At 40.6% G+C, this 24894-nt stretch overlaps 3 protein-coding genes across 3 annotated transcripts in view; 2 read left to right on the forward strand and 1 right to left on the reverse strand.

Annotated features, from left to right (window-relative positions):
* Positions 1-9019, forward strand: part of nme7 (NME/NM23 family member 7) — a 16934-nt gene extending 7915 nt beyond the window's left edge. The window contains exons 8-12 of the mRNA XM_046048979.1: positions 983-1047; positions 1671-1739; positions 2139-2240; positions 8203-8310; positions 8879-9019. Coding sequence (XP_045904935.1) covers positions 983-1047; positions 1671-1739; positions 2139-2240; positions 8203-8310; positions 8879-8911 — 377 coding nt within the window. The 3' untranslated portion in view covers positions 8912-9019. The remainder of the gene's footprint in view (positions 1-982; positions 1048-1670; positions 1740-2138; positions 2241-8202; positions 8311-8878) is intronic.
* Positions 8950-17761, reverse strand: atp1b1a (ATPase Na+/K+ transporting subunit beta 1a). Its single transcript, XM_046048986.1, has 6 exons — positions 17334-17761; positions 13184-13312; positions 11597-11752; positions 11222-11406; positions 10461-10544; positions 8950-10350 (listed from the first exon to the last, which is right to left on the reverse strand). Exons 1-6 carry the CDS (start codon positions 17425-17427, stop codon positions 10090-10092), a joined length of 909 nt encoding a protein of 302 aa, XP_045904942.1. The 5' UTR covers positions 17428-17761; the 3' UTR covers positions 8950-10089.
* dpt (dermatopontin) overlaps positions 14845-24894 on the forward strand; it is a 28297-nt gene continuing 18247 nt past the window's right edge. The window contains exon 1 of the mRNA XM_046048987.1: positions 14845-15048. The gene's annotated coding sequence lies outside the window, so the exon portion shown is untranslated. The remainder of the gene's footprint in view (positions 15049-24894) is intronic.

The raw sequence follows: 24894 nt of genomic DNA on the forward strand, positions 1-24894 counted from the left end.
TGGGCCTATCGGAGGCTGGCTGCAGGCTGTAGAGGGCAGAGAGAGGAGCTGTGCAGAGTGTGGGCCTATCGGAGGCTGGCTGCAGGCTGTAGAGGGCAGAGAGAGGAGCTGTGCAGAGTGTGGGCCTATCGGAGGCTGGCTGCAGGCTGTAGAGGGCAGAGAGAGGAGCTGTGCAGAGTGTGGGCCTATCGGAGGCTGGCTGCAGGCTGTAGAAGGCAGAGAGAGGAGCTGTGCAGAGTGTGGGCCTATCGGAGGCTGGCTGCAGGCTGTAGAGGGCAGAGAGAGCTCAGGAGGTGATACTTACCTAATACACATATAACTGGACTGAGTACGAATGATTATCCAAATAAGAGAGAAACTCATCAGCCCTCACTGCTGCACCAGGCCCAAACCAAAAGTCACGATTACACTCCTATTATCCTTCCTGACAAGTACACAGGCTACTTTTTATCAGGATGTCAGACTGAGATTATGAGACTGGCGCCCTCTTTTAATTATGTGCGTCTGCAGCAGTCTGACCTTCACTGTCACTGATGCACCTTCCTCGCTGTGGTTGTACCATTTTTACCATAATGTACGGCCACAGTGACAAGAGCTACACCTCTTTATGTCTCTCTCCAAAGTGTTGACTCTGTGGACAAAAATAATGTCTCCTCTCCTCTAACAGACAGGACATCTGTAAGACAATCTCAATGTTCTTTGTCCAGAAGAGACACTACTACGTGAGGTCATTGCAAAATAAGAAAACACTTAGGTCTGAAAAAGAGTAATAATAACAACTAGAGTTTTAGGATGGCAGTAATAATAACTAATATAAGTATAAGAATAATGTTATTAGTTTGATCATGTGATGAATTTTACTGTGACTGCTGCTACAGAAAGTCTTTGATCAGATTGAAGAGTTTATTGTAGCACTATATGACTTGCTTGCCAATCTGTGTAAACCTAGGGATCATAAAGAACAGCTTTTATGTGTTCATAGGTCTGACGGGGAAGATCCTGAACTCCATATCAACAGCTGGATTTGAAATCTCAGCCCTTCAGATGGTAAAAGTTTAGCAAATAATTCTCCTTATACTGTGTTCTTTCAGAGTCTTTCATACGTTTGCTGTGCCTGCCATCCTTTCACTGTACTCATGTAAACTAGTTCCAGAAGAATATTGGGTTTCTGCTCATATGCCCATTTATCGTAGCTAGCTGTACTCATGTAACCAATATGTGCACTGTATTGACTGCCTCAAAATTGAAGTCAGCGTCACCAACAGTGACCTCTCACGGTCCATTCGTTTCACCCCATCAGATGTGATGCACATTCTGGGCTGTTGAACAAAAATAAATCAATCAGGGTTTTGAATCACTGTTGCCACATGCAGAGTGTGGTGTGCATTAATGGGAATAAAATAACATATTAGCAAGACATGCAGTGCCTTTGTTCTGAGGAGATTTCATATCTTTTATTGTTGTTAAAACATTGGTTAGTATTTTTTACAGAAGTTAAAAAAGGTCTTCTGTGATAATGGAGCTGTTGTGACAATTAAAAACATACAGTAATTAATGCATTTCTATTTGATTAAGGAAATCGCTTCATTGTGCTCTCTACTGTTTTGTTTTCCTTCAGTGCATTATGCATATTCCATTGTTGTTTCATGAGTAATATTTCCTTTTCACAGTTCAACGTGGACCGGGCAAATGCAGAAGAATTCTATGAAGTTTACAAAGGTGTTGTCACAGAGTATCCTGTGAGTATAAACACTACGCTGTTGTGCCATCATAGCAAGTACCTGCATCAGAGTTCTGTCAGTTGTTACTTTTGATAAAGAAACACAAACGCCTAATCTTTTGTTAAGCTCTTGAGCAGTGGTCGGCAATGGGCGAGCCAAAGCTGGCCCACCAGCAATAATATCTGGCCCATGGCCAGATTACTTTGATAGAGGATCATAAATAAATAATACTGGATCATAAATAATCAATTGAATATGTTCTGGTCCGCCATCTAATGACTTGAAAAAAATTTGGCCCAATACCAGACTTATTTGCCGACCCCTGTTCTAGAGGAATAATCAAATGTTTGAAGTTGAGTGGTTTATTACCCTTATCAGTATAATTCTTCATGTAAGTAAAACGTCCACTCTCTGCAGAGCATGGTGACCGAGCTGTGTTCTGGACCCTGCATGGTCCTAGAGATCCATGGCACCGACGCTCCTCAGTCATTCAGGGAATTCTGTGGGCCCGCTGATCCAGTGAGTCAAATATCGAATATGATTTGCTATTTGATTGCTCATTATATTCTACACTAGAAACCTCTCAAACAAGTTAAATGTCAAAGGGTGGGGTAAGTGTGGTGAAAATCAATCTATCATCTGCAATTCAGCCATCATCTTTCTTTTGAACTGAGTTTTTCAAATGCCCTTGTTGTTAAAGACAGGCAACAGAAAACATTTTCATATGTAACATATACTCAGTAGCCAGTCTCCTTTTCATCTTGAGGCTTAGGTTTGTTGAGTTATGTGTGAACGTACAGCCAGCTGCGTGTGGCACTCTATCTTGTATCCTGCATAAGTTTGGCTAAATCTTCGGAGTTAACTTTTTGTTAAGTGATCGCAGCCTTGAATACATATGCTGAGAAGTCATTAAGCCAGCCAGGCAGCTGGAAGCTAGGTGACTGAGGATCCCTGTATTTTTATGAGCTCAGTAGTTGGTTTCAAGCTCTGATTGATTCAAAGCAAATCGCATGAAAAGTAAAACACCTGTTGGTTTTAAAGAATCCTGAATCAGACAAAAAAAACTTGATATTTTTGGAGAATGCTGTTTTGGCCATTGCTGAGTGTACATAGTAAAGATTTTGTGGCTTATTTGATAAGTGATTTGATAAATGAGCTGGCTGCCCATGAAATAAACGTGTGTGTGTGTGAGTGTATGTGACAGAGAGAGAGAGACGTGTATATGTGTGTGTGTTCATAGGCACTGTGGAACCAGTGCTGCAGGGCTGTGCTAGTGCGTGATGTGAAATCTAATGCCTCCTATCACTGTTAAGTTACAATAAAAATGAGGGACTACATACCTGCACAAATTCCCCTAAAAGTTCAGCAGGTGTCCACTCAGCTGTCAATCCAGTTAAAAATAGTTTTAATGTTATTTCCTCTGTTTCTGACTGAATTGTTTGTTATTCTTTCTGTCTTTAACCATCAATCCTCCCAGACCACTGTCAAAATGTTACTAACATTGTAGCCACATAGCAGTAAAATTGTTAAGTAATCAGCTAATGATTTCCAGGTCGCTGACGCTACACCATAGCTTATTGATACCAAAATAATTACACCTTTGCAACTGCCCTCTCTTAGGTTATTAGTTACCCTCTCCTTAAAAGTGTAATGTTTAAGAATTTAAGAGATTTAAAACATTGAAATAATGAACTACCATTATTAACAGAATCTGAAGAAGTAAAAGTTCTGATATTATGAAGACATCTCTGTATTGTCTTGCAGAGATATCTAGTGAAGTTAGCATGCCAAGCAGCTACCCCTGGCCCATCCTGTGTAGTAATACCACTTTGTACTTAGAGTTGATAATCTGAGCCTCCCCTCCGTATTTCGCTGTTGTCGAACTGACCTCTGTTGGCCTCTTAGGCTGTGTTCGGTCCTGGTCTGGACTCTGTAAGCTAATAGGACCTCTAACTGAGCTAACTAGCTAACGGCAATTATCAGCAGTTATGACCTGATATGATTTTCTGCCCCCTATTTTTTTGGAGTATCAATTAGACAGGTGGAGAGTATCTTTATTCTTATACATTGCACCTTTTAAAGATCATATGTGCAGAATGTTTATGTAATTGTATTATCTTACAAGTTACCTTTAATAGCATACATTGTCCTTTGTAGAAAAATCACAGTGAAGAGGCAATCGCACTGGGATTGTTTTTACAGTGGAATTATTATATCAAAAGTGATGAGTGGCATAAGTGTGTACTGACTGTATATGGGGGAAATGTATACTGTTACAGGTGTGGGGACAGAGTGGCCCCAAATGCAACGCTCAGGTTTGACAGGTTTTATTAGAAGAAAGAAGGGGTTGAGGGTGAGGTGGATGCCGGGGAAACACAGGTACAGGGAACCGAGGAGACAGGGACCAGAGAGCCGGGGGGCACTGGGGCCGAGAAAGAGAGGAGGCACAGGAGAACTGGGAGGACGCCATTGGGGTAGTCCGAGGGGGAAAGGGCAGGTGAGGCGAGCCCAGCTGACTGACTGAAGACGAGGGTGAGTGAACCTGGGGAGAGACAGACAGACAAACAAACAGGGTCAGACACAGCGGAGACAAAGCACAGGGAAATGGAAAGGATGCAAAATACGTGCGAGCTTGAATGTTGAAGTGGCACCGGGTAAGGAGCAACGACAATTAAGCCGAGGTAGTGTGGAGAACCAGGGTTGAAGTACTGGCAGAGGTGGAGTTGATCGCTGGCAGGTGTGGCAGGCAGAGGAGGAGGTTGACAAGATGCAGGTGCTGGTCGTTGGCTGGGCTCAGGAGCGGAGGGAGAGAGAGAGAGAGAGAGAGAGCACACACACAGGGAGGCAGGCAGAGAACAGAGAAAACCAGGGAAAAAACTGAATCACAGACAAACAAAAGGAGAAAAAAACCAGGACACTCGCCGTCAGCCGGGCTGCCACCACAGCAGTATACAGTATTTACTGTTAAATTCACCAGTATATTTCATATAGTTCAGGCTGCTGCCAGAGGTTCTGTCCTTTAGCTGACGAGCAGTTTCATCAGTCTGTGACCTCCAGACTCACCTCAGCATTGTCTGACTAGCAACCTAATCATTAGCACTCCTACTCTTTTCAGTGCAGTTCAGTCATTTGATACATGAGATAAATGGAAAGTCACAGCAGCACTGAGATCTCAGAGAAACTCTCAGTGCGTTAGAGGCTCGCTGCTGTGGTCACCAACAGGGCGTGTGTGTGTCCATGTAACATTGTTGTGCTAAGTACCAAAGTACAGTACATTTTCAAATGCGGTGAGTAAAGACATTCCAGACGTCATTATCAGGCCGGCCGATTGAACTGGACAAACGCTGTAAAGCCAGACTGTATGAAGAGGTCAGAATATCTTTTAATTGTTGGGCCAGTTGTTTCTGGTAAGAACAAGCTATTGATTAATTCCAAAGACTAATCTATAAACAACACGGGTCTTGTGTGAATAAACACATGACTGTACAGCTGACCTGGATTAAGTGACCTCAAACACACTTTATCATATTAGAGTTGATGGTATATCAATTTCATTAATAATATTCCCTCAGAGAAGAGTTGTGAAACATTAAAATATATGACACATAAAGGATCCTCATGTATTCACACCTCCACACCCTTAGCTGCCTTGCATTGCACTCACTCAGTAATGAGATTGTGCTCTGTCTTGTGATGTGTCCTGATACCAGAGTTGGCAGACACAACAGTCCTCTGTTAGCCAGTCCTGACCCAGCCTGTACCCTCTACCCTCGTCCATAGTGTTTTCTTTTCTTACAGACTGTAAGTATACATTTCCATTTTTATATCAGCAGCTTAATAAATCACTGGCACCCCCCACTACACAGCAGCAGTGCATGGTAGTCACAACATGCTGTGTTGCCTCCCTTTGTGTTACAGTACATGATGAGTGGGAGAGATGATGAAATAAGCCTGGACATCCTGTTACATGAGGCTAAGATACTGTCCCTGCATCGTGTTAAAAAATATGCTTTTCCTATAGATTTTTGACCCATGTGATGCTTTTGTGGAAAGAGATATCAGCTGTCCCTGGTGACCACTATGCTAAATTTAGTACACTGTACTACCCTGAAAAGATACATCTGAGTAGAGCAGAAATATAACCTTATTACACATGTTCATGTTTCAAGTTTTGTTTTTAAAACAGTAAAGTTTGTTGTTGATTAAACTTAATGGTGAAAATTGTAACTAGATTTTGCCATGTTGGCTCCTTTCATGGTCTGTAACATCAGTGGATATTACAGAGAAACCATGAATAGTTTCCACAGAGCTTCATGTTTTGCCTGTTTGGGAGACTTTTGTATTCACCTTTTATATACATAGAACATTATAGCAATAGGCTTAGGTTATTTTTCCTAATCTGGTCAATGTTTAGGTGGCCCTAACAGACAGTAGTAGTAGATGTAGTAGTTGGTAGCAGTAAAAGGCCATATGCCATGTGACTGACTCGCTCACTTGAGCACGGTTGAACATTCAGCAGTGCGTGAAGGATCAGACGTGAGACTTTTCGAATTTCTGGATGGTCATGTAACCACCAGGTCACTGTCGACAAAAGCCTGCAGTCACTGTGTGAACATCAGTTGAGCAAACTACGGGACTCATTAAAATCAAATTAAACTCTGACTGCAGGTCACTCATGGGTAACTAATACAATTACAGAGAGCAGCGCTTAGCAAAGAATTCTTTTATCACTAAGTAAATCTCCCCCTAATTTCCCCTTTGCCATCTTTGGCTTTAGTCTCATGTAGCACGGGACTCACCTGGTCAGGGCTATTTTGCAGATAGTTAAGCACAGGCTACGGTTTTTAGTTTAGTATTAGCAATCCTTCTGTTGTTCATTCTTTCTAACACAATCTGATGCTTACAATTAGCCAGATGATGGCACTTGACAAAAAACCGCAGTTACAGTTCAGCCAGTAACAACTCATTTTGAGTTTTCTCCTGCTGCAGTGTTAATTCAGTTTGCTAAGCATTAACACCCACCAACATTTCTCACAAGACATTTGATGTGTCCGTTTGTTTGACCAAACAGTTCTCAAATGTAGCGCCTCACATCACCTCTTGTCACTGTTAATGACACTGAACTGCAAATGGGGAAGCTACTGTAGAACAATACCCATGCCAACAGCTCTGTGAAGCTGTACTTACCACAGCAGTACATTAAGCTAAATGCTAACATCAACATGCTCACAATGACAATACTAACACATTGATGTTAAGCAGGTATTATGTTTACCATGATCACCATCTTACTCTATTTAGTTAATTTCATAGTGGCACATATTTGACAAAAATAACCAATAAGTTGTTTGTAACTTCAAATTGCAACACTCGTAGGAAAAGAGCTAAAACAGTTGACCCACAGTTCCCACGATCCTTGAACTAACATTTCAGTGTTGTGTAGTAGAATCATTTGAACCAGGGGACTTGTTTTCCCCAAGCTTTTTTGTTTTAAGAGACAATGACTGGCTTGGAGGAGGAGGGTGGGTTGATGTATGACCTTGAAACGTGTTCCTGCCTTTTGTGTGCACACTCATAAACCACTGGATAACAAAATGTCATAGGAAAGGTTTACCCGCACAAATCCAACCTTAGCTGGTGTTATGTGGATGCATAAATCTTCATTTCAGTATTAAGTATATTCTCTTTGACCCAACTTAAACAACCATACTGTTTCTTTAAAGCATAAAATATCACGTGATTTGCTTTTCCCAATATCTTGTATAATGTTAGCTTCCCTTTAGAGCTAGTAGTTGCATTGCTGAAGTAATGATTCACATATTGTCACTCCCTGTGGGAGGGTTGCATTTCCTGGAGGCACCGAGTAGCAAAGGGCAAGAGAACCCCCAAGGTCAGAGCCTTGGAGGTTCTCTTGCCCTTTGCTACTCGGAAAATAGGAAATATCCAGACACTAATGATAAAGCTGTTGCATGTACACAAAGCAATAAAAAGGAGAACTTAGTGTCTCTATAAAGTATTTGTTGTGCACAGTGATGAGAAAATATGTAAACGGTAGTGAAAATATTTTTGATTGGTTTTAGAACTGCACTTGATAGAGAGGAGTGGTATGGAAATGTTATTAGTAAGTGTATTAGTATCAACAATACCTGTTGCAGTATTATAACAACTGACTATGCTATGGTTAACATTTCTATCATTCTGCAACTTAAAAAAGAAGCAGCGGTAATATAGTCCACTATTTACTGTGTAGTAACCTTTGCTGAGTGTCAGTGTTTTGTCACTTCCTCTACAGGATCACATGTCCATTTGCTGAGTAAACACTTTGTCTTACCAATATACAACTGCACAGGATGTTCAGTTTGAAAAGGACTTGATATTTTCATTTCATTGTTTTTAGTTTCAAGGTTGTGGAGTTGCATGCAAATAAGATGATTTGTTTCATCAGTGAAGGAATCACAGTCTAGATGTTTCTGTTCAACAGGAAATTTCCCGGCATCTTCGTCCAACCACATTGCGTGCTCTTTATGGCAAAGACAAAGTGAAAAACGCAGTTCACTGTACAGACCTCCCTGAAGACGGTGTTCTGGAGGTGGGTGATATGTCACTGACACATTGTACCGTCTATGTTCCATAAAATACACCCCCATTATTTCATGTGTAGTTCCTCTGATCCTACCAAATAGGTTTCCTAATTATCTTTCAGTCCATGCATAAATAATTACCTTAGCTTTATCCAAGAACAAAATCCCCTTGACTCTGTCAAGCCGTGCCTTTAGACGAGTCTCATGACTCTGCTCTGTGGGCTGGGGCAACCTTAGCTCACACTGGTTTTGAGGAGAACAAGAATGGCAGAGGAATTTGAAACAAAACCATTGTTTTGCAGGGAGTGGGTCTGACCCATCAAGCGTCATTGTTCAGGAAAACTCCTGATCTGTGGCCTGGATAAATGCCTCCTTGTTAAACATTAGCCTGTGACTGACTGAGCTGCCATTTTCCTAAGACTGGGACATCGTGGCCAAGAAAGCGAAGAGGAGAATTTACTCTTGAACTTTCACAATGTCACTATTCTAATATTAGAGAGGAAGGACTGGTTGATACTTGGATGTTAATGTTTGATTCAGTTGGTTCTCCAATTCATTTCTCAATTCCTTTGACAGGTGCAGTATTTCTTCAAGATTTTGGACGGGTGAATGCAAAGGAGAAAACATGCAACTACATATTCAAAGACTTTACAGTTGACTCATTTTTCTGTTTATTGTTTCAGCCTTGTGCAGATTAAATAAAGTGACAAGAGTAGAGTCCTGCCAAGTGTTTTGATCTTTAACATTGAATTAAGTATTTCACACCAACTAAACATCTTATTACACGGGATACTGCATTGCCTCTGATATTCTTTAACTTTTTGACCAGCGACTTTGGTATTGGATTCATACATTAAACTTTGAAAAAAATTTACAACTGCATAAATATAAAATTCTTCCACCATGAAAATGGCTAAAACATTCAATAGGAAGTAGCATCACGTCATGTGATGTCTCCAGCAAAACAGATTTCAAAAGCACTGAGTTGCCACTGTTTCCATGGAGGTGACAGTCTTCTAGGCTGGACCCACAAAGCTCTACACTATGAATTAAGAATGAACAGATGTAAGAGTATCAAACAGAAATGTCATCAAACAATATCCTACAGCTAAGGTGAACAACAAAGAAAAAAAGGTGTACAAATGTATTCTTCCACAGTCAACTTGGACAACTTGGATAAAGAAACAGACCAAAAAAAAAATAAAAAAAAAAAAAAAAAAAAATTCCATGGAGCGCAGTCATTTACTCATACATGGGCCTTAAAGGTTCAGAGTACCTTAGCTAGTAATTCAGTTAGTCAGAGCACATTAACACACACTCCACACACTCACATAAACTAAAACACCTGCACACAGACACGAGCGCACGCACACACCTTGGACCACTAAAGCTGACATAAGACAGAAGAGATTACAACAGGACTGGACTACAGCACTGGACACTCCAAAAAATATATAGAAACCACATTAGGGTGAAATACTCGGGGACAGAAACACAGCTCGCTACACGTCAGTAGTGGAATTGCAGTTTTACAGTAATAGATGAACACATCCCATGGCTCACGGAATATTTTCTTGTACAATAGAATAAATATTTGCTATTGCTACTCTTGTATTTTACATTCTAACCCTCGACAAACACACAGAAAAGCTAATGTAAAGCACACAGATTAAGTGTAGGCCCTGTATATTATGAATGTTCAGAGACTAGTGGGGTTTATCTGAACTCTTTTAGAATCGCTCTACATTTTATTTGTTTCAAAATGAAAGTGCTCATCATGGCTGAGGTCATGTTGAGCTGATTGTGAACTTGACATCAAAACGTCCTTGGTAGCGGTCTTTCTCATTGTAGTCAATGTTTTCTCCATATACTTTACACTCAATGCGGAGCTCCTGACCGAGAGTGAGGTTGGTAAACTGAATGGCCACCAGAGGCTGCAGGTACTGGGGGTGCAGCCGTTTGCCGTAGTATGGGTAGTACTGAAGAGGGAAGCCTTCGCCTAACCCAAAGTACTTGATCTCTCCAATCTTGGCTTCATCCTCTTCTCTCTGCAAACCCAACGGTTGAATTTGATTTAAAATTAACTTCTTTTTTTTTACAGAATTAATACTATAGACAAATAATTTACTAGTATATATAAAACACATATCAAACGCACCTTATTTTTGCAGTAAATGGGGATCAGGTTGGGCTGTGCTTTGGCCTGCAGAGCCTCTGGGAGTGACCCGTTGTTAGCAGGAGCCTAGAAAAAGAGAGACTGGTTGATGAACAACATCCTGAGCAGGTGGTTATGTTAGGTTTCACTGGCGGGCAGCAGAACCAGGCTGCTGCCACAACATGTGGTTTTACATGGTGCAACGTGCACGTAACTGATGTATAATACGGTGGAAATACCCCGAAATGTGGGTTGAAATTACAGTAAGCACCCTACATGCACACGTAATACTTTATGTTGCTGCATTCAAGTGACATAAAAAAAAATAAGAAAAATATGTCCAAATACATCTGACTTGTGGTTGGATGTCTTTGGCTTGTAAAGCTAGTGGGCCAGTAATGAAGACCAAATGCAATCAAATATGACTTTAAAAAAAAAAAAAACAATGAAACGTATGAGCAATGCCTGATTTATTGTTCCTGGATAAGGCTGATTTACATTTCCAGTGACGTTTTTGTGCTGCTTTTGTGTTGCAAGGTGAAAATCTCCACATTTTTATAATTCAACACATCTAACAAAGTAGTGGCTCCTTTCATTGATCCCGAAGGATTTATCAGATTGGTAACATCAGTTAACACTTACACTGTGTGCTACTAGTTTTATGACCGTGTTCTATCTGTCCTGTCAAACTCAGTCGCCTTTATCAGTGTGAATGCACCTATAATAATGAAAGCTATAATGTTGTAAGTGTGCAGTAAACCTACCTTTGGTCTGAAGTTAACAATCCTGTTGAGCTTGACAATAAGGCAGGGCTTTCCCTCCTTGAAGCCAAAAGAGTCGTCGAGCACCCCTGAGCAGCTACCGAGCAAAGACCTTTTGAAACGGCAAGCTTTCTTCTGTCCATCTTTATCTTCCAGAGGTCCGCGGTCCTTGTATGTCTGAGGAGTGTCTGCAAATGGTACACACAAAAAAAAGACACATTACACCTATAAATACACAAAGTGAATACAGCCAGAGCAAATTCCAACCAGTATTTACATGAAATTAAGAGAACATATTATTATTGTAGGCTTTGTATTGTTAATATAGCTAAATACATGAATATGACAAATCTTGATTGACGATTGGCTCATACTTGCCTCCACAGTCTTCAAATTTCATGGTATCAACTTGACGCTCCTCATCATACTGTTTAAGGAAACTCATCATGCTTTTGGTGTACTTCTCATATGTAGACTTATCATCCTTGTTGAAAGCAATTTCAGATTTGTCTGAGCGTGGGGTGTGTGATAGACCTGAAAACACAGAACATTTTATTGATAAGAAACTACTAATTAAAAAGGGGGAAACATTGATTATAAGAGTTAAATGATTTAAATGCAGCAACTTGAGGAAAACACAATATAAACTGTTTTTTGCTTGTGAAGTGAAGTTCCTGACATCTGCAAGTCTGTCTATCACGCAAGCTATTCTTTGTAGAGTCTCTGGTCTATTATCTTAGGACAACACACAATGTGGGGTCTTAGGGATTTCCTCAGATGGTCTCTGTCAGCTCTTTATAGCAGTAATTTTCCACAGACCTTGTGCACAGCGCCTCAGCGAGGCGTGGCATGAAGAGACTGAGATGGGTAAGAGGAGTGAAAGGAAACATCACAGTTCTGAGCCTTTTCCCAGCCTCATTGTTGGATCTGTTTATTTGTTGCTGTAGTTATGAGGAAGGTCTGGGGTATTTGTGCAGCAGAGACAGGGAACTCACATTTAGTCATTCGAATTTCAGTGGTGGCTTGTGAAAGTCCACCAATCCCCTGCCCCCACCCATCCACTCTCACGTGTGTCTCTCTCACAATGGAAACTTTTAGCCCCAGAGTGAGAGGCGGGCTTGAGCTCTGAAAAAAAAAATAAAAAACTACTCCCTGCTTCCTTTATCTTGCCACTACTGGAAACTTGCTTCAGCTCAAAGTGCTCAGCACTCTTTTTCTCCGCCAGGCAACTCTTTCATTGTCAACAGTCGTGGAAGGTTGACAAGAAAAACGGCAGTCAAACTAACCCGCGTTCGTGAAGCCAGTCATTTACAACGGCTGCTAAAAATACCGCCATGGCTACAGCATGTGCGCTGCAAACAAGTACTGGCACAGCGAGACAAGGCTGGGCAATTAAAATCTACACCATCACCAAGCTTGCAGGAAATTTTGAAACAGCCATAGTGTGGCTGTAGCAGTGTGTGATGTTTTCACAAGAGTACAGATTAGAATTCTTCTCCACAAGCTTAGAGGCCTCTTAGCCGGGACTAAACTCAATCTTTTTCCTTTTTTCCCTACCAAATGGTAGCTGCCACACATGTGTATGTAAACATGCCGGCCGTGACACATGAATCGTTTCAGCCACAATGGGTGTAAGCTACAACAGTTCCCCTGTAGCCTGAGGGGGGAAACATTGACTGGCTGAGAGGAGTGAAGGACAAAATGGCTGAACCTATCTAAGGTCAGAAAGACTTCTGATAGAGTAGCTGCTTAAAGGCACACCCTGACACACATTTCTATCTGCATGAACCACAGACAGCCACATCTTCACACAGACTTAGCCCAGAACATTTCTAGTCTGATACACCTTGAATTAGAACTACTCTTTTCGATGCTGCTGTTTGCTTTAACATGTGAGCTGCTACTGAAACATCAAGTAATGCAGCAGATCACTCATAAAAAGGCAGTAAAAAAGAATGAATTTACCTGGGGGAGCGACTCTGTCCTGATAGGTGGGTTTGTAGTCACTTAACGTGAGCAGCAGTGCCTGAATGGTCCCAATGAAAATTCCAGCCAAGCATCCGTAGAATATCAGGTAGAACAAGAGGATTTTAACTGCAGGGGAAAAGGTACATTTCATTAATTATAAAACAAGAAGTGGATCTACTGATTCATCAGCAAATGTTTTGATAATTAATTGTTTTCATTTATGGAGCAAAAATGCCAAACATTCTCTGATTTTGGCTTGTGAACTGAATATTTTCAGGTTTTTGAACTCTAGAAAATTGACATTTGACATTTCCTAGACCAAAACAATTAAAGCAGGCCTTAAACTGATTAACACTCATTGTCATAGCTTTTGGTTTGGCTTTTTAGTTTAGTTGTCTTGTATCTCTAGACAGTTGGCACCTAAAACCTTCAAATGTCAACAGAACCTCCAGGAGCCAAGAAAAACCACAGGAATTTCATTTAATAGATCCTTCAAAAACTACTTCAACACAGTATGATCCCTTTCTCTCCTCATTATGGAAGCCATTTTACAACAATGGCAGGGTTTTTTTTTGTTTTCATCAATTTAAAATTTACTCCAATTATGCAACAGCAGGAGGGCTGCAGTTCCAGTTCTACATGGATGAGTCACCATGCATTTCTAGCCACCCTGACGCGGAGCTCCTTCGCCCCCAGTGTCGCCTATCACAACAGGTTCAGCATGAAAACACCGTCCTCATTTAATTGAACAGCAAGGCTTCACTTTTACTTTCTCTGGCTTTATTGGTGCCGTTGTTGTAGACAGAAACTTGTAATTAGCATTTCTTGAGAAAAGATAAATCGACACTACCCTCAGTAGGCTGTGTGTTTTATGCAAGTAATTACTTTTTTCCCCCCATCCATCTTTAGATCAGCCCGATTGTTTGAATCCAGCTATACAACACTGCGGTGTAATACTGTGGTCGTGATTGGTAAATTGATCAAATGTTTTTTTGTGGCGATCTCACACTTCAGGAGTATCTCCAGAAACTGTGTATTGTCTGATCCTACTGGATACCTTGAAAGTAGCCCAAAATAACTTTACTGTCCACTTTTTGCAGTAATAGGTCAATCTGATTTTCCATGCACCTATGGGAGTCATTTTAATATTTATATATTCACATCTATTTTCAATTGATGTAAATATCTTACTACCCTGCATATTTATGTTTCTGTTGGAGGGACATAGCCATTAAGAGCACATGGCCTTGAAATGTATCGAAAAAGGTCTTCTTGCTACCTAAATAACTTCTCATTCGGTATTTGATGCCCGATCTTTTCCCCCCAATCCCCGACAAACAGTAACAGCCCTCTCCTGGCATCATATTGTTTCTGATTTTGGATTTCCTGAACACAGACAGACAGCCACGTTCCCATTCTTGTCAGGTCTGCTGTTGTTGTGGCACCTTCCCAAAATGCCTTTGTGCTGCCATTTGCATGTTCAAAGCAGTAGACTGAGAAGTCTGCAGGGGAGTCAGTTGGCTGACCGGGCCTGCCCTCCCCACGCCTTGTGTTAATCTGATACTGTGAGTTTGTTGCATTCAAAAAAAAAAAAAAAACACACTGAGAACACATGAGCAGTGTTTCCAGCACATGCGATCCAGAGCGGCCCTTTATTTTGTGCTCAGAGGCCCGACCCATTAACTGTAGACGGCACATGGCATGAGGCAATGTGTCTTGTACCACAGCTATAAAAACTGAGCAGAAACATGGACTGAATAAAAACATGAGTAAAACATCTGAATAAATGTTGCGCAGCCATAGCAGGATTGCTGTGTGATGCACCTGAAGGAAACTACAGACTGACACTTGGACACTTTGAGGTGAGTTGTGTAGGATTACAGTCATGTGCAATTATTTGTTAAGAATACGCTGTGTAAAAAGTGGTGCGATCAGCGCCTGTTTTATGGGTGAGAAGTATTTGCAAAACAGAATTAAAAAATGTCCTCATGGATGCAGGTGAAATTCAGGCCAAATAGAGTGTCAGACAGTGTGAAGTTATAACCGGTGCTAACTTTTGTCAGCCACTTGTCCGTTCATTTTAGTTTCAATAATATTTTTTAGTTGGTTAAAAGCAGAACAAGGCCTTCGTGGGCATCTAAGGGGCACACTTGTACTAATAGCCAATGACCTGAGATTTACAAGATCGACATTACATTAGTTTCATATGAGCGCACGTGGGTGATAGTGAAAGTACACAACACCATTTTGTAGTCAGTAATGGCAGATATCAACGCTGTTGCCCACAAATGTAAATAGCACAGGAGCAGGCCTACTGGTGGTGAGAGGCAGAGTTTGAATGGAGAGCACCTCCCCCACCAGACTGCTGCAGCATGTTGCGAAGGGGCAGTCACCACATTCACACCTCACTCATGTCTCCGCTTTAACTGACGGCTTTTTGTTGAAGCGTAGTCACGCTCCACCGGCTCGGCAGCACATTTCGCCACAGATGCGTCTGAAATGTCGACACGAACACACAAACACTGGTAGAGCCGAAGAGGTGTGTCCCGTCACTATCTGACACTCGTCATTTCCTTTTTTTTTTTTTTTTTTTTTAAATAACAGAGACAGAAAATTGATCACCTCAAACGCCCTCTAGCTTTATTAGTGAACATTTCTTAAATGGGCTGTAGCGACAGACCGTGATGGTTTCTGCAACTCAAGGGCACAGACGTACCTGTTGCTTTTAGAGCAACATCGCCCGCCTTTAGTTAGTGCGACATCACACTCCCTCAAGAGAGACCAGCAGTGAGCCTGTAACAGATGCACAGTGGCAGAGGACTGGTGACGTTACTACGCCAATAACGTCTTTCATCTCAAAGTAGCTCCTGTAAGTTCGCAATAAACTCGCCATTTACTATGTTACCACAGAGCAGCTATGGCGGAGATACTATGGCAACATTAACTGTGATTTCTCGCCAGAGAATGAGTCTGAAGTCTTCCGTTTCTTTGAGCTGTTAGTAAGCTCTGAAGAAAGAACGCTTTAAACTGGCAAAGACGGACCGACTAATGTTTCCTTTCTTTTCGGGGAGAGAAAAAAAATACCTAGCAGATAGAGAGGGGCGGCCCTTGAGACATGTGAGTCGTGATCTCCTCACAGCACCATTTGCCAAGCGCGGCCGAACCCGGCTGTTTCACACATGAGGGGGACAAAATGCCATTTATATTTAGTTAAACGGTTTAGTGAGCTTAATGGGTGCTATATAATGGCGTGTAGTTATCCTGTCAACCACTGCTCACCGTATTAGGCGAGCATTCCCCTGACTTAAGGTACTGAAAACAGTGGTAAAAAGATTAGAGTTGGATCCATTAATCTGGGGTTTGAGTGAAAAGGGGGTTAAAGCATAACCAGGCCCGTATACATGAGCCATAGATTAGCTATTCAGCTTGGGAGGGATACAACGTCCTCTGTTTCTCTTCTACTCTCTTTAGTAGGCTAATATACAAGAGGGGGACCAGTGAGGCACACAGCAACCCAACTTTCACCATTTGATTTAGTGTAAAGTCGTGGCCCACCACACTGTCCTTCAAGATGACCTTTTCACAGAGGACGTTTATTAATGAATGGCCCGAAGTGGGCTACGCCGAGGGTGGGTTATTTCCAAATGCCGTGTATTAAACATAACCACCAACAACTTAGACTTGAATCGTGTCAAAAAAAAAACATGAGTTAACAGTCAAAGCAAATATTCAAGGGAACGAATTGAGTCAATTGATTTTTTTTTTTTGTCAAATGATTAGCCATATATTTGACTACACGACCTGTAGCATGTCTAGCAAGTTAACTATCAGATAAGCCCGTTTGTTTTTGTTTTTTTTAACCAGTGAGTTTATTCTGACGACAGACCAACTTCACTACACACAGCCTCCATTGAAAAGCGAAGTCACGACGCAGCGTGTCAAAGCCAGTGAGATCTAACAGGTGCTGTCTGTAACGTTGCAGTAACGTTAAGGAAATGGAGACAGACGAGGACGAAAAAAACCCACCGAGCGCGGGCAGTTTCCACTCCCTCAGTGCTACATCACTGTTTATTTGACATTGTAAAGTCGCCTGTCAGCAGCAGCACTCTTGTTCAGTAAAATGAAGGGACATGAGTAAGTTACTTACACCAGCTGCCCCCAGTTCGTCCTAGAAACTCCTTCTTCTCGGAATTCCACACAAATGTCCTCCATCCTCCGTCACTGTCTTTATTTCCCGACATAATAGCTCCCCGGTAATATTCCCCCCTTTTGGGATTTTCTGGTTTAACGGTTTGATTCGGCTGGTTTTAGCTTAGACTGAACTGTCCCTCACAGGAAAAGCAAAAGGGCAGTTTCGTACCCGACTCCACCAATTGTACCGCACACAATTTATCTCTCAGGGAAACCGGCTCCGCCTGCAAACTCCCGTAATAAGTTACCCCCGAAGAGGGAGGGCTGAGCTGAGCAAATCACAAGCTTCCGCTGCTTTTTGCGTAAGAGGGAAACTAGAGGGGGGGGCTGCTACAAGCCTAGTACACTAATGAAGGTACAGAGACACGGCGGGGCCAACACAAAATGTCCAACTGTTGCCGCTAACGTTTTAAATGATGCCGGCGCCATAGTAACTAACGTGTGCTGTAGACAGTCAAAGTATAGGACAAAGCTAAGCAAAAATTAACTGCACTTCTTGAATAAGTGTTAATAGTTATGTCTACTATGAAAGGTATAGGCTATACACTATTTTCTAATAAAAGGGGCATAAGTTACCCTTTTTTTTTTTTTTTTGGCTTAGCCTTCACCACAGGTGTGCCAATAGGTCTATCTTAATCCAACAGTTGGTCATTGTGTACTGGACATTAGGGGTCATTCCTATGTTCCCCAGATTTATTTGGCACATAATGGGAACATGACAAAAGGCCGCTTGTTCCTCAGTTCTACAAATGTGCTCTCCCAGGGTCCTATGTTCCCGAGCTCTATATAGCACATAATGGGAACCTGAAGATGCTCCCCAGCAGAAAAACAGACTTACACCTACCCTGATGGGTGTGTAACTATTAAGTTGTTACTTAGAGCTATGTGGTAACATATCTCCATGCAACCACTTTTATTTTAGTAAATGCCTAAATCACAACTTAGTAATAATTTATGTTATAACTAGGCTAAGTTTGAACTTACATACAGCTGGTGCAACAGCCTGCTGCTCTGTATTCGCTTAGTATGACATGGGCTATTGTGGGGACTGGTCAAAGGGGTTTTCTGTTTCCCTGCACTACTCTCAATATAATAGGGCTACACTTGAGGGAACTTATCAAACGGTTGGAGTCACGGAATCACCAAAGGTCAAAGCTTACCACTCAAACATGCAGCAATAAAACATTCAGGGTAGTTTTGTGGATCAAACCCAGCCCACACAAAATTTTGAATAAAATTGTATCCACAGAACCCCCCACCTCAGATGTAACATTTTTTTTAGAGACCTTCAAAATCAAATAGATTGACATAGGTATGCTCCCCTGTACATTTAGACCTCAGATCCACCAGTACTGCTGCAAAGGATAGTCATATTGTTATGCTGAATGTCAGTTTGCCTAATTATTTGGCTGTAAGTGGTCTGGCAATTATCTCTTTTGTTTATAAAGAAACATAAAATTGCTACAAAGAAGCCAAATTATAGCTAAAAAAGGAACCAAAAATGTATTTAAAATGTAATCTGGGGAACGGACTGGAACATAATGATATATACCAAACACAAACTTCACAAGTTGAAAACTAGCAAACAGGAATTTGAAAGGCGTCACTTTTAAGCCAGCTGCTTTTCTACACAACAAGACAATCTATTTTGCCCTAGACTCTCTCTTTCTAAAAAGTTTTGCTTGAATGTCCATACTTGAGTGACAGACAGTAAAAGCTTAAGTTTTAACTCGAATAAAATAGTAATTTGTTAGCACTCAGCATCTACAAGTTTTGATACTGCACCTATGGCTAACGTGGTTGCTAAATGCTAACAAAATAATCATAATATCTGGGATAACATTAGGAGGTGATCAAATATTACTGTCCAGTAGATTCCTATATCTGCACATACAGAAAAGCCTAGTATCATATCACATCTTTTCAGGGAGGCTGATGAAACAAACTCTTAAATGGCAAAATGCACAGAGAACTGAAAGTTGGTGGAACAGAGGTTGAACAGGAAGGGAGGAGTGAATTCAAAGAGGCTGACAAATAGAGTGGAGTAGAACTTAACCTGCCTGTTAACATGTAGGCCTACAGAATCCTCAAAGATTTTATTTTTTGTTTTAAAACAATAAGGAAAGCCTTGATTATTTTTGTAATTAGTAGTCACACTTATTGACTGGTCCTGTAGCTCAGTGTCACTTGGTCATGAGTCACAAAATGATGACACCGTGTGCTGAGAAGAAAGGTGACTGCATGATTGTGCACAGAAGATGCGCTTACCACCACCATTCTGAAGAGTTGCGTTAAATGTGCAGGCCAAGAACAAAATATGCTGCTTCGATGACAATGTTTCTCATTACACTGTTATATGACCGGCTGAATCAATACCCAGTAAGTGTTAACAAGTCCTCCGTCAGTTCATAGTTTAAAGTTATGACCTCAGCATTGAAAGTTAAAAATTTAACAAAGACAGCAATCATATAAATGCAGTTACTGATTACAGATGAGTTTGTTTGACTGAATTGCACTATTGTTTTTGCAACTGCCCTACAAGTAGCCTACTAATTTTTACATTTCAACAAAATTAATTTTTGTTACTCTCTGGTGCCAGCTGCTAAAACACAGCAGTTACTGAACCCATATCATGTGCAAAGTTTTACTAATTATGTACATAAATATAAAAAGGTAACTCCTAATCCTCTGGACCCTGTATGCTACATGCAGATGGCGGCATGGCTGCTGTGTTAGAAAAACAACACTTAATAGAGTAAACCACAACTTGTTTTCTTTATCAGAGTAATTCGTAATTCTGTCCGGTAAGAGTAAAACACCCAGTGTTATGTGATGGTCTGTTTTCACACCATTATAAGTAAACAGTGTAATATACTCCTTTGTAAGACTATTTATTCTGCAGTGATAACATAGCAGCCAGGTGTTTACATAGATCAAGGGTTTGCCAAGATTACCAGGAGGTGCAGCATTCTGAGATAGGTTGTGGATTGAATCTGGTATGCAGCGTGTGAGCTGGGCTTGAGCTCATCAACAATAGTGTGTCTGTGTGTAGCGGGCCTCCTGGACAGACTCTAACGTCTTCTCATTTGAGTTACAGTGATGGTGGTGGTTGTTTTGACATGGTTTCTGGTCTGACAGCCACATGATTTGATAATTTTTGCCTGTATTAGACAGTGGTAAGTGACAAGAAACATTGACGGAGAAAGCAGAATCACAAAGGTCATGGCTGGAATGAAAATGGGAATGTAGCAGTGACATGATGTGCCTCAGATCTTTGTTGTAAAACAACACTGACACATTATCATCTTATAAGGTTGATATGATGTACTTGTTAGCAAACAGTTGCCTAGTTACACATCCAGCAGATATACAGAGCAACATTAGCATTCATTCAGAGTTGTTTCTCTGGCTGCCTGATAAATGTAATTTTCACTCTCGTTTTAGTTTTGCTTGATTTCTGCTAACTCCTGAGGGGAATGTCTAGCTCTTTTGCAGCTAAAAGCTGTGCTCCGTTTGTCAGCTAGTTGATAACTTTATTTGGTCTTTGGTGCTGGAGAGGCAGCATATAGGGAGTTTATCCAAGCTTTTTGCTAAAAACAGCAGCAGCTGCATCCAGAAAAAACACCAATGAATGCTGGTCCAAAAACAAAAACAAAAAGCTTCTTCTGACGTTCATGGCAATAAAAGCAAATTTAAATTGAAAATTGAAAATGACACTGCAAGGTGCTTCGAAGAGCTGAGGCGAAATGCAAAGTCGAGTGATATTTACCGATTATCACTATGACCGACACCTTTCACATTACACATAGTTATTTGATCCATTGTTATCCACTGTATAAAAATATTGATCATAGCAGCTTTAAAGATTATTTAAAGCAAGGAATCATCTTTAAGGTGGAAAATTTTATGGGATGGACTCTTTCCCAGTTCTGTTTGGACTTTAGGAACAATAAATTGCATTAAAGTGTCCTGAGAACGGAGATTGTGTTTTCTATATTTCAAGTTAAAAAGAGAAGAGACATTTAGCCAAGAATGGATTTTAAAGCATGCCAATGGCTGAGGCGGCGTATATATAAAGCAGGCCAGTTCACTTTGAATATAACACACAGTGGTGAGTAAGAGGTCCACAGTTTGTAATGAATCTCAGAGCCCCATGAAACACGTTATCCAGCATGTTAAGACAGTGAGCATTCAAGTACAACATCACCATAATCAATGACAGGTAAAACGGTATACTCCACCAATTCCCGTTTCACATAAAAAGAAAAGCAGGACTTGTTTCTATAGTAAAATCCTAAAAAGGATAAGAAAATATGTTAGAACTACTACCAAATTGCACACACAAGTCAGGAATGTAAATCCATCAGCCACTTACTAGCAGCTTTACAGCATCCTTTCCTACTCTTCTATCCTCCACAATTTCTTGAGTTTACTATATTATAAGGAGACAAAAAGGAATTCAGTCCCGGTTCACGGTGTGAAAAAGAGGTAGTTCTTAGATTGAGCTATGCTTTTTCTGATGGACTAGTAAAGTTAAATTGTGGCAGTGCTATTCACTACGTTCTCTGCACAAAATGACAACCATAAAATGTTTGAGAATGTTGTTGGTGCAGTTCACACTAGTCTCAGCCTTTCACTACATTCCACCGAGGCAGCGGTGCTTCACATTTCTACTTTGGCGTGAACAGTGTGTTTTAGCACATTTGATAAGTCTAATTATTTGCTTCATGTCCATAAACCTACAGCTCATGCCGTTTTGTGCCATAAAGATATTACAGGTGGTTAATATGTCCAATACTGACTTTAATGATACAATAATTCAATTATCCATAGTATTTAAAAATGTACACAGTTTTCCCTGAGAGTTTTTGAATTATACAAACTTTAATGAACCGTTTAATGGTAATGAATTGACATGACAGGAGAGAGATTCCAAGTAAGATTATCCTACGTGACTGTCCTCTACCAGCTTTTAGTGGAAGAAAAATAATTTTATATACATTAACTGGGTTGACTGTCTTGGTGTCCTGTGCTGTATTCACATACAAGCATGTATTTGTTACTTGGCTTCAAATTACACACCTTGTAGTTTTCTTTTGGTACTGCCTGGAAAAGTTGACTTCTCATTTTTAAGGATTATTCCAAGAGGGGCCTTTACATCCACTCCTTCTTAGCTTCCTGAACCACAAGTGGACCCTCTGAGGGCATATGGTTTGACCTTGACGTGTGGGGCAGCACTCTCACTGTGTGCAGCCCTGCCCGTTTTTTCCAATATTATCTGATAGAGCTGACCACACCTGAACATTTTAGGGTGATTTTAAATATCTATATTTAAATGTATGCAACAGGAGATCGAAACATACCACTACATAATGTCAGAGACTTCTTCACACAAGTTGCTGATAATGTGAAGTCAGTGTTAGAGTAAAAATCCTAAATTTATTGTAGATGTTTAATACACTTGTAGCAGATTCAAAACTGAACACATTTTTGCTCATCCAGTATTATAGGCTGGCCACTCATGAGAGTTAAAAAAAAAGAACAAATTTATGTCTGAGGCTGTTCAATTTCATTCTTTTTTGCAGCTTATCTCTCTCTTTGACTTGGTTTTTATTTCCAGCTCATCAGGAGTCGGTTGCATCAGCTGTTCCCAAGTTCAAATTTAGCTTAGCCTAGTTAATGTAAGTGCTAATTGGCGATTTACACATCACTAAATTAAAACTAGCATGTGTGGTTGTACCACACATGCTAGTTAAATATTGACACCCTGCAACTGCCAGGTGTAACTGTTGCATAGCTACCTGAACTGACAAAAGTAACATTAGCTAGGTCCCCGTTGAGATTAAAGAGTAAAATAGGTTGAAGAATATGGTCAACATATATGACCTGATTAAAATTCTGTTAAATAATGATGTGAACTAGGAAGATTTAACTTAGATTTCACAAAAATTTGTTCAAATTAAAGAAAGGTTATATCAAAAATCTTGACTTTTATGACAGCACCAGTTAGGTTAGCATAATCAGATATTTCCCTCTCATTTTAAACTGAATGCATAACTACGCTAATTAACTACGCTTTGTCACTTTTTCTGAAAGCGCTGGTATTGGACACCCTGAGATGAGAACGGTCTGAAACGATCTGATTTGTTAAAGTTTAAAATGTATTACTCCTTTATACAAAATTATTTGGACAGAAAAAAATTCCATTTGATCAGTAGGGTTATGTGCTACAGAGATGGACAATTCAATTACAGAGACTGAGGCAGAGTAGGATATTTGCTATGGAGTGTGCCAGTGGAGAGGATGCTCCCCCATTTACCCTGCAGGGTTAGGGCAGTTGTCTGCCCTAACCCTGCTCTTACATGGCCAAATCAATACACTACACGTCACATTATTTTCCATATAGTGACTACAGCAAAAGTGCATCCTCTCTTTTTTTTCAGGTCTGCTTTTTATCATAAGTATTACCGATATAGTTCAGTTCTGCAGCATTACCCAGTCTAGCTCCACTGTACTTATTCTCCGTAATGTTTATTATGGAATAAAGTGTAATAATTCTGTTATTAATACAAAAAAATGAAAAATATGTTTTTTGTTTGGTTTCAACATTGTAGATTAAAATGTGCATATTTAACTAGTAATCTTAATGGAAAACAGTTGATGTTGTTTTTATATTGGAGAATTAACATAATACATGTGATGTATCGGTCGGTTAGTCATCCATAGACTTTTTGTTTCTTTTGTTTTCAGCCATCCATACATAACATAACGGTAACTCATGTTTACTGTAACATACCAAAACTGAACTGTGACAAACCTGCATATAAACCTGGTTGTGGACATGAGCCATTCACACACAGGGTTTTCCCAGATTGTGGCTCTGGCATGCAGTGTGGGCAGCATGATGTACTGATGTATGCCTATGTATTAAAGAATTAGTTCAACATTTGGGAAATATGCTTACTTGCTATAGTGGAAAATGTTAGATAAGAAGATTACCACTGTCATGGCTGTACACTAACAAGCAATCTGAGTGGTTCATACACTTCAGGCCGTGATATACACTCACCTAAAGGATTATTAGGAGTTTCTCATTAATGCAATAATCTAATCAACCAATCACATGGCAGTAGCTTCAATGCATTTAGGGGTGTGGTCCTGGTCAAGACAATCTCCTGAACTCCAAACTGAATGTCAGAATGGGAAAGAAAGGTGATTTAAGCAATTTTGAGCGTGGCATGGTTGTTGGTGCCAGACGGGCCGGTCTGAGTATTTCACAATCTGCTCAGTTACTGGGATTTTCACGCACAACCATTTCTAGGGTTTACAAAGAATGGTGTGAAAAGGGAAAAACATCCAGTATGCGGCAGTCCTGTGGGCGAAAATGCCTTGTTGATGCTAGAGGTCAGCGGAGAATGGGCCGACTGATTCAAGCTGATAGAAGAGCAACTTTGCCTGAAATAACCACTCGTTACAACCGAGGTATGCAGCAAAGCATTTGTGAAGCCACAACACGC

The sequence above is a fragment of the Micropterus dolomieu genome, linkage group LG05 (assembly GCF_021292245.1).
Source record: "Micropterus dolomieu isolate WLL.071019.BEF.003 ecotype Adirondacks linkage group LG05, ASM2129224v1, whole genome shotgun sequence".
NCBI classification, from domain to species: domain Eukaryota; kingdom Metazoa; phylum Chordata; class Actinopteri; order Centrarchiformes; family Centrarchidae; genus Micropterus; species Micropterus dolomieu.